We start from the raw sequence: 10,345 nt of genomic DNA, 5'->3' as shown, positions 1-10,345 counted from the left end.
TTTGGCGGACCTGATCAGATGTCACATAGGATGTCAGGCAAAAAAACTCACATATCGCCCGGATCGCCCGGATTATATCGGCTCCAAACGGGGCCTAATTAACAACATACAGAAACAAGAAGAATTAATTCAAGTAGCAACAAACTCAAGAAACAAGAAGAATCTAAATAACAACAACCCAAGAAACATGTAGATGGCCTATTCAAGAAATACTCCAGTCATCAGTTGATTCCTGCTTGTCAGAAATTTCATACATTATTACTCGCTTGTCGAGTTCGATTTTGCCAGCATCTTGACGAACAACTTTTGATGCAGGCCTAAAGTAATGCCACAAAAAGCTGCCAAGTAATCCACTGCTCAGAAAAACAAGTCCTAAGAAGCATATTAATTCAGAGAATGGACCTTTAATGGGAAAGCCGCTACACCGGTGTGGAACTGTTGCAGTTGAAGAAACAATTGCTGAAGAAATCGGGCCTCCCAGGATGTTGCCCATTCCTCGGGTCATGAAAAGGGTTCCGTAGGCGCAAAACAATATCTCCGGATCCGCTTTCAGGAGTTTCATGGATAATGGTAGTAGGATAAAATGTTAAGGAAATGTGGAGGCGCATTTCATTTGTCAGCTTGATCTTTTGTCGTGTTAAAATACCAGGAATTGTCACCAACAGATGAAATATTTCAAGACCCGAAAATATAAGCTGGTCCATGCACCAGCCGTGCAACCATAAATAGCCGCGAAAACAAATAGCCACATGATTCCATTGTGGCTCAAAGCACCCCATATGACAAGAACACTTGCAGCGCCTAAGACATTGGCTGACACACCAATGAGGAAGGGCGAATAATGGTCTGATAGGTAACCAGCTGCGAGTTGCGAGAATATTGTTCCGGCTGGGATTCATGGAAACTATTTTCAATTCTTCGTCAAAATGCTTTGTAGTAGTTAGAAACTCTTACCATTTAGAATGGACAGCAGATAACTTCCCGTTACGCTGCCAAGGCCGAGACAGTGACTGTAGGCTGCAGGGTGCAATTTTTGAATTATTTTAATACCTAAAAATATTCGAGCTTTTTTCTTCCAGGATGAACAGTTGACCAACAGACATACTTGGAAGGTACAATGCTGGAAGGTGATATGCGGTTGATTGGATTGTGTTTAAAAATATATAAGTCCAAAATATCTTCGTTAAACAACGAGAAAAATTGCGGAACAAGTTCTGCGAGCTTGGGGTGACCTGCTTTTCACATGAGCTGGAAACAGATCGATCCGAGCTATCGTGACGCCGGCGGCCATTCGCAATTCTCGGGTGGATGAAGAAAACTGCCAACAAAATCGGAATCGCAACCAGCGCCGTCTGAGAACGCTCGTTGGTATGAGAACTTTCAACAAACATACGTCGCTCAAAGTACGAACAGCCACTCACGATAACTTTTATGGCAAATTTTGCGTCATACTTCTCAAGAAGATAGTCTAACATGAGTGGAAAGACCATTCCTCCTAAGCCAGTTCCTATGACAATTTCAGAGGGTCAGTCAAGCAAAATGGTTAGAACAGAAATGGTGAAACCAAGCTGAGCACACCCGTGAAAACCACTCCGTTTGCGAACCCCCTTTTTTGTTCAAACCATTCCGGAAGATGAGAGAGCTGCGTAATGCATCAATACCGTCGATGCCTTGGAAAAACATTTTGAGAGTTCAACAGTAGCTCACTGCCGAAAGATATAACGCGCATCCGCTAATACCGTATGCGATCCCTTGGCTCAAGAGAACGTGAAAGGCCTGTTGCAATTAGAATTAGCTAACCCTGGCTCAGAACAATTAAAAAAAACCCCGGTCTCACAGAAGTAGAATAAGCAGACGAGTATAAACTCAGCGTGCATACAAGTAGACCAGAAAACATTAATGGACGTCTTATGCCTGGCCTCTTGGTAATCCAGAACGAGATGAATGGGGCTAGAAGAAGAAAGGCTTCAGCATTGTGTAGTAAATCTGAATTTTAAATCTCTCGGTCCAGATCAGGTTAATGCAACTTACCTGTGATACCCATGATACCGGTGTTGATTGTTCCAACAAGGGTAAGTATGAGCTTGGCATGTGGATCCTGCTTTATTGGGCTACGTGGATCATCTTGGTAAAAATCTAGTAACACTCCGAACGACGTGGCAAATCCCTGAATATAAAGTCATCAAATATCTTTTTATCAATTCGGCCTTGGTTTCTTCACTCTCATTTAGAATTATAAATGATCTCAACGCGTCGCTTACACACAGAAACGTTTCGATAGTGAGCATAGCTACCAAATATTGACACGCACGCCTACCCTTGTCGACTGGAGGATCATACCAGGAATCGACTGTTTCCAAAGTATCACTCGCCTTGGTTCCATTAAATAGCGTTAATTTGGATATTTGATGTCTCATTGAAATAGTGCGGCGAAGGTCTACAAAGTTAATTCAGCGACTGGGGATTGACAATAGTCGTCTAATTATGGCAACGTGACTAGCAACTTTTCTTAGGAGAATTCTTGCGGGGATCAAAGCCGGCCAGATGTGTTGATGGCTAGCGTCCTACTCTTATTGCCCGATCATATATCCCCACTCCACGAGGTGTCCGCCGGGCCGGTGAACTCATCTAACCAGCTCACGACGTAAAGAAGAAAGATAACTCGCTAGAAACGCGTCAGACACCGTTGAGTCCGAGACCTTGAGAAATAAAGGTTATTTATCACAATAGAAAAAGAGTACATAGAAAGGTCAGAAGAGGACAACTACTTAAAGGACCATGAGAATTGAGTCATTGATCAAATACACCACGGGATCACCTCCAGCTCCTTCGGGCTGACATCCCGACGACAAAGGTCGACCTGACCGAGTGACCGAGTTGCCGAGCCAATGGTGATCACCTCACCGCTGGGGTGACGCGAGGGTCAGTTCGCCGTAGCTCTTGTGGTCAGAGTTGCGGTGGCATCCACTCAGCCTCCGTAGGGGCGCTCGGTGGAAGGCAAGCGGCGGCCTCTGTTGTGCTGCATCCGCGTGTGTGTCCCGCCGCCCTGCTGGTGCAGGTTCCTCAACTCGCCCTGGACAAATCCAGATCATGAGAAGCATACAGATACATATGTACCCCGACCCGGTCCCGCCACCTACATACATAAAAGTTACGGCACCCTGCGTCACACACGGCACCCTGCGTCACACACCACTCACGGCCGCATGTCTGTACATAAATATGTAACGTGTGTAGGCCTTGGCAACCTTTTGAAACCCTCTGCACAGTCACTGTGCATGCAACAGGTTATGTCGATTGCGGACTGTACGTCATGATCGGGACAGCTCAGGGAGTGACTCTTAACTGGTTGGGTATTCACTGGTGGTTTTTTGTATCTATCAGTGGGAGCGTTCTGGTGGCTTGTGGGCACTGGTGCTACCTGTTTGGGCGGGTCGGGCCGCGGCGCAGCCGCGTGTTCCCTAGTGAAGATAGACTATTTCAAGTTGCGCCAAAATCTGCCAAAATCCAAACCGTGTATAGAATCCAGCCGGCTGCCGGGGTATAAAGGCACGGAATCTGCGCGATACAGTCCGGCGGCGGGTCAGCTCTCACGTGTCGGTCCCAGGGTCTCCAATCTCGGTCACATTGCTAATGAGTTGACTAACCTGCGCGATACAGTCCGGCGGCGGGTCAGCTCTCACGTGTCGGTCCCGGGGTCTCCAATCTCGGTGAGGAAAAGAGGAGAGCCCGGGCAGGTGAGAACCGGAACTGTAGGCGCGCGTCGGTGACAGTTTAGGTTTGGTACCTGTCACCGACTAGGTTAGAAACTATGTACATGGTGAGTAAGTACATAGTTGCTAAGCCATAATTTGTGCATAAGTGCATGGCTACTCTAACACCCCCTCCCACGCCTGCACAAATTACCCGACCAAACCCAATTTGTTGCCCGCATCCACCATCTTCGTCGCGCCAAGTTTTTTTGTGAATACGTCTGCCAACTGGTTTACTGTGCTGGTCCATTCGAGTTTGATGTCATTTGCTCTGATAAGATCATTCACGAAATAAAAGGCTCGTTGTAGATATTTCGTCTTCTTCTTCGATGTATTATCCGTTGCAATCAATATAGCCGCTTCATTGTCGACATGTATTGAAATCTGCGGGTGTTGATCGAGATCTTCAAGGATATTCATCAGATGCGCAAGCTGCTGTGATCCTTCTGAGAGAGCAACATACTCTGCGGCACACGTAGATAAGGCCACTACTGTTTGCCGCCGAGAACCCCATGCGATGACATCACCACAAAAAGTCAACGCATACCCCGTTGTCGATCGCTCGTGTTCCCCCCCCCAATTCGCATCCGTCCACAACTGGAGTCCATCGCCACTTCCTCTGTACGCCAGCCGCTTTCCGATCGTCCTCCGCACATATCCAATCAAACAATCGAGCGCCTTCCAGTGCATTTCTCCGGGATTCGAACAAAAACGTGCCAGCAAGTTGACCGCATACGAAATATCAGGGCGAGTGCCACTAGATAAATACACCAGGGAGCCAATGACTGAGCGAAACTCAGTCGGGTCGATAGGTTCCGCCGTTGAAATTTCCAGGGCGTCATCGGGTAAAGGACTCGTCTTCAGGTGAGCATTCCGTTTGTATTTTTCAACAATCTTCTGCGCCATCAAACTCTGATCCAAGAAAACGCCGTTTGACTTCTGTTCGATGTTGATTCCAACCAGGCGCTCAACTTTCGCAGACCATTTTATTTCTAGGTCTTTGGTCATCCCGTCCCGCAACTGGTTCAAGAGGAAATTGTCCGACGCCAGCGCGAAACCGTCGTCAACATGAAGCCATATGATGACAAAACCAGCACCCTTCCGGAAAAGGTAAAGTGATGGTTCTATTTCACTCGCTTCGAAACCCAACTTTTCTACGGTTTGTTTGAAAAATTTCCACCAGCACCTTGCGGCCTGTTTGGTCCCGTAGAGTGCTTTCTTGAGTTTCATGACTTTTCCTTTCAGGGCGGGCAAAATCTCGACAGGTGGCTGCACGTAAACGTCTTCCTCGATCGGGCTGTACAAATACGCTGAACTGACATCGAACGTGGCCGATGGTAATCCGAACTTGTTTGCCATGGAGATAAGCAAGCGCAACGTATTCAGTGAAGCAGTCGGCGCATAGGTTTCATTACAGTCGACCCCAATCTGTTGATTGAAGCCCTTCGCCACGTACCGCGCCCGAAACTTCTCGATCGATCCATCCGGCCGTCGCTTGAGTGAGAAGACCCAACGAGCTCCCAGCACCTTCATTCCCTTGAACGGATCAACAGCCTCCCACACGTCCAGCTCCCCGAATTTCTCCATCTCGTAGTCCGCCGCCTTTCTCCACGAATTCGCATCCAAGCCGCTTAACGCCATCTTGATTGTCTTCGGTAAGTCGATCTCCGGTCCAACAGTCAAATCTTGCAGTTGCTTTGATTCTTCTGCCGCAATGAGGTCCGTCCTTTCTTCACCGAGTTTCAGCATTATCTGGTTCAGTACAAAATCAAGATCTGATTTCTTTACTTCCTTCTTTACCGGCAGATTCTGAAAATCTGGGAACACTGCTGCAGTCGAATGGATTGCGCGACGCTCCCTCGGCGAGAAAAACAGCCACCCCGCTCCAGCATCCGGGTATCCAATCAAGACGGCATCCTGGGCTCGCTCGTCCAGCTTCTTTCTTCGCTCATTGGGGATGTGAATGATGGCCTTCGCTCCGAACGGGTACAGAACATCCGGGTTCGGCCTTATTCCATAGAAGAGTTCTACGGGGCATTTTCCTCCTGACCTCGAGTTGGGCAACCTATTGTGTATATGCCCAGCGGTCGACCATGCATAGCTCCAGAACCGTCGAGGAAGCCCGCTCTCATGCAACATGGTTCTCGCCATATCGCCGATCGTTCTGTTGAGCCGCTCAGCTTCACCATTCTGTTGGGGCGTATACGGGGCACTCGGGGCAGTCTTCACTCCGATTTCATCAAGACGCTTACGGAGACTTTGAACATATTCCGGGGCGTTGTCGCAACAAACATGAACAGGGTATCTTCCAAAGTAGTTCTTCACATGCGCAATCCACGACATGATCTTGTCCGGGACGTCCGACTTTTTCTCGATTGCTCCGACGAACGAAAACGTACTTGCGTGATCCCGGAGAGTAATACTGTAACGCATACCGTGTAGGTCCGTCTCAAATGGGCCTGCGACATCCGAGACCATGAGATCTAGGGGCTTCTCACGGACAATCTTTGACTCAACACCCATCGACTTTCGGTTCGTGCTTTTAGACTTCGCGCACCGGTCACAAAAAAAAGCTGACCACTTAATTTTAACTTCAGGGTAGTTGTTTCTCAGGTATTGTTTGACGACTTCATCGGACGCATGGCCTAGGCGGACATGCCATATATACGGGTTGAAAGAAGGTAATTGCGAGATTTTATTGGCTTTAATGGAATCCGGAACAGTCTCTAAAGACCAGCAGTAGTTGTGAAAGATGGTGGGGTAGCGGTTATTACACGGATCTAATAAAGTTGCTTCTGTTCCCCTGTATTCTAGCTTCCAGCCTGACGCAATCAATCTACCCGTCGACAGGATGACACCGTCTACACCAGGAACGAAGTAGACATCCTCAATCGTGATCTTCCCCGCTGGCGTCGGAATCGTTACCCTACCGACGTCGGATACCGTAACGTTGCAGTTGGTGACAGCAAGATAAAACGTACGTGGAGTCGTCAGCTTGCGAGTCGGCTCGAAGAGACTGGATTTCCCACTCACATGAGCAGAAGCCCCAGAGTCCAGAAGAACGCCTTCGGTCAGGTTTGGGAACGCCACTTTGCGGACGTGGTGTTCTGAACGTCGCGGCGGTATGTATTTCGAATCTTTCGAGTCAAAATCCGGTGGTGGAGGTTTGATTTCCTTCATCGCAACCGCCTTCCAATATTCAGAACAATCGGCGAACCAATGTCCATACTTTGAGCAGTACGCGCAATCGAAACCGTGACGTTGTATTTGCAACTCGGTTTGGCCCTTTCCCTTGTAGTACTCGGCCCGTTCGACCGCAAAGCGCGGGTGACTGAGTTTCGAGGATTTATCATCCGAGGTACGTCGTTGAGGAGCAACGTATTTGCCTCTGTTTCCCTGATGCAAAGCCTGAATCCGGTCGATATCCATCGCCATGCTATCCACATCTTTCTTGCTAACTTTGCCGGTCGCAGACTGGATCACCGTGGCAACATCGGCGAAGGAAGGATCCTTCTTGTCATTGAGGTTTTGGTCGACCGTAAATTCGAACTTTGTCAATGCGGCACCGGTGACAGGTTTGAAGGTCATTTGAAGCATGATCCCGACGGCCTCATTAAGGGTGAGTTTTGATTGCTCCAGCTCGCTCATGACTTTAGCCCACCGCGACATCGTCACCTCATTCGCTAGGCCGGTATCGTTAGCCAACTCCAAAAGCGTCGTCATCAGATCGATTTTGTGTCGGCGGTCTGATCGTTCACACTTAAGTTTCAACGCCTCGAAGATTGTCTTGGCGGTTTTGTGGCCCGCGGCTTTGACGATTCCCAGCAGCGACTTGTCGATCGTGTTCTTCATCAAGCTGGCGATCGCATGGTTATATTCGGTCGCCAGATCAGTGAAGGTGTTCGTCTTCGCAATCATAGGCTCGGTAACAGAGAATGCATATTGAAGTGTCGCCTCGATTGATTCAACCCATTGCGAATAGTTAGCCGAGTTGTAAGATAGAACGACATGATCTGGGTTTACTTCGCGGTGTAGCTTAAGTGGGGACTTCAAGAAACTGCTAAGGATGACTTCCTGACGGTGTTCTTGGGCACGAACAGCAGCAGTTACCGGGTCGTGGATGTGGGGCGGGGCCGCTTTCAGACGGTTCAACTCGGCCGTCATATCGGCCATTTGGCGTTGGAGGGTAGCGAGCGCATCATTGGGATTTGCTGCCATATCGGTCGGGATGGGGGGGTTCTGGGGGTATCTTTCCTGTAAGATCCTTTCAATTTCTTCCTCAGGGACTCCTTCGTCCCGTAAACAGATCCTATCTATTTCAATGTCCTGTTGTGCCCTATTCATTTATCGACCTCCCGTAGATTTGGAAAGAAACGACCTCCGACAAACGTGGCCTAGGAGTGAGCCGGCTTTTAACCTATAAAGGCACGGAATCTGCGCGATACAGTCCGGCGGCGGGTCAGCTCTCACGTGTCGGTCCCAGGGTCTCCAATCTCGGTCACATTGCTAATGAGTTGACTAACCTGCGCGATACAGTCCGGCGGCGGGTCAGCTCTCACGTGTCGGTCCCGGGGTCTCCAATCTCGGTGAGGAAAAGAGGAGAGCCCGGGCAGGTGAGAACCGGAACTGTAGGCGCGCGTCGGTGACAGTTTAGGTTTGGTACCTGTCACCGACTAGGTTAGAAACTATGTACATGGTGAGTAAGTACATAGTTGCTAAGCCATAATTTGTGCATAAGTGCATGGCTACTCTAACACGGGGGATCCTCTTGGATACTCAGGAATTTCATATTACTTTGTAACACTAATTTTCCAGGAAGACAAATGCATTTGAGGTGCAGATGTTTACTTCGAAAGAAGGCCATTCATACATTTTTGGTGCGTACCATTTTGGGTTCTAGCCAAAACATTCATACATGTTTGTTTTTCCAGGGTCCATCTGGGCCCTCCGATACGAGGGATGGACTTGGGCACGGTTGAATGGAGGTGAGTTTGGTGCGGTTGGGTTTTTCGACTGAGTTTAATTTGGTTAAAACCCCTTTAAAACTGTTTCCCTCGCCCTGGCTACCACCACAGCAGCCCACTGCCGAGAGCCATGCCCAGCCCAACCGACTCCACTCGACGAGCAGCACCACCCATTGCCAGCAGGTTGAGACCTTCGATTGCCGAGTCGATCATCAGACCCCAGAACCTCTCACCTAACATCTTCACCAGCACACCCACCAAACCCACCCCCGCCGACCAGGACCAGAAACATCCGCCGTCCCCTCCACCCTCTTCACAGGTGCCCTTCTCATTCCCCCATCTCGCCGGCCTCGGTCTAGCAATGGCTTCCAGCGCTCTCAACTCAGACGATCATCAACACCACCACCATCACAGCATGGGCCACTCCGCTCCTACCCTCGAACCTGAAGGTATGAATATGAACCATTGTTCGATGAATATGGTCAGTTCGCTCTTTTTTGGATCATCTAATTTGAGAGTAATAGCTTATAATTCATCTTGATGCGATCTCGTTTAGGTCTTCAACTCGCAACCAATCGGTACCTGCATTGTGTAAGTTATCCTGACTACGCAAGCATTCATCAATGAGTCCGACGGGGCTGATAACCGGTGTCTGCACCACAAATCAATCTCTGGAACAGGTTTCGACAGTTTTACGTCTCAGGCACGATGGCATTACTATTTTACTTAACGATGTTATTTTTAATAGCTGTGGGGTACGAATATCTCAGATTAGCAAGCAACCGATTCGAGCGGATGATCCAAGTGAAACTGAGCGGTGGGGTCTCCAAACGAGCCCTTTCACCCCCGCGAAGAGTCTCTTCCAACGAAAACTTGATCGACAATCCGGCGGCTATCCAAGACACAGCCAACGTCGGTCTCATCAGCCCTAAACTGGCTAGTTGGGGTCAGATCGCTGTCCCTCGCTCACTTCAGTTGACCCGTAGTTTATTCTACGTCTCCAATGTCACTCTATCTTTCTTCTTGATGCTGGGTGAGCCTGTCTTGATCAATTTCATTTTCTTGAGAAACCGTTTTGAAAGTCTGCATGTGAACCTGACCTTTTATTGTCTACGACCCCCTGCTCGTTAAAGTTGTTATGACTTACAACGCCCAAATCATATTGGCCGTGTTAGCGTGAGTGTCTTTCTCCTAAACAATATCATCCAAAAATGAAAAAAAAAAACACTTGGGATGTTGACTATCTTAATCTCATGATTGGTTGTAGAGGAGCATTTGTTGGACATTTTGTTTTTCATCGAGAGATTTCATTTGGCCAACCCGACAAAGGAATGGCATGCCACTAACATACCGAGCACCTCCTCTTCCCGGGCTATTGTTTCACATGTGCACACATACACATCCTCTGTTTGGTCGCCCTTTCTTGCTCTTGATGCAGATATCTTCTTTCCATCCTTGTCCTACTGCTAACGCCTGTTGACAGTTCCACCTACCTATCAACAGGCCAGATAAAGAAAAAAAAAACCCGAAGCATTTGTTTGTCTCTATTGTTTGCGATCATCATATCCATTTCCACTGTTTTCTGCTTTGGCCTCCTGACTGCATTACATCTCTTCTCATCTTCTGAAC

General features: G+C 48.4%; 2 protein-coding genes across 2 annotated transcripts; one reads left to right on the top strand and one right to left on the bottom strand.

The window, feature by feature from the left end:
* Positions 1-1,183: 1,183 nt before the first annotated feature.
* PtA15_2A752 (uncharacterized protein) lies at positions 1,184-2,417 on the bottom strand (the record flags this gene model as incomplete). The annotated part of the gene is made up of 6 exons (XM_053166805.1): positions 1,184-1,318; positions 1,422-1,507; positions 1,579-1,642; positions 1,838-1,950; positions 2,032-2,167; positions 2,262-2,417. 6 exons carry the CDS (start codon positions 2,415-2,417, stop codon positions 1,184-1,186), a joined length of 690 nt encoding a protein of 229 aa, XP_053017990.1.
* Positions 2,418-8,711: 6,294 nt separating this feature from the next.
* PtA15_2A751 (uncharacterized protein) lies at positions 8,712-10,062 on the top strand (the record flags this gene model as incomplete). Its single annotated transcript, XM_053166804.1, has 6 exons — positions 8,712-8,737; positions 8,828-9,197; positions 9,273-9,307; positions 9,397-9,749; positions 9,850-9,892; positions 9,984-10,062. The coding sequence occupies 6 exons, from the start codon at positions 8,712-8,714 to the stop codon at positions 10,060-10,062; spliced, it is 906 nt and encodes a 301-aa protein (XP_053017989.1).
* Between the last annotated feature and the right edge of the window lie 283 nt (positions 10,063-10,345).

This window comes from Puccinia triticina, chromosome 2A, assembly GCF_026914185.1.
Source record: "Puccinia triticina chromosome 2A, complete sequence".
Lineage (NCBI taxonomy): Eukaryota > Fungi > Basidiomycota > Pucciniomycetes > Pucciniales > Pucciniaceae > Puccinia > Puccinia triticina.
Note: the sequence above shows the minus strand (reverse complement) of the source record. Positions and strands in the feature narration are given on the sequence as shown.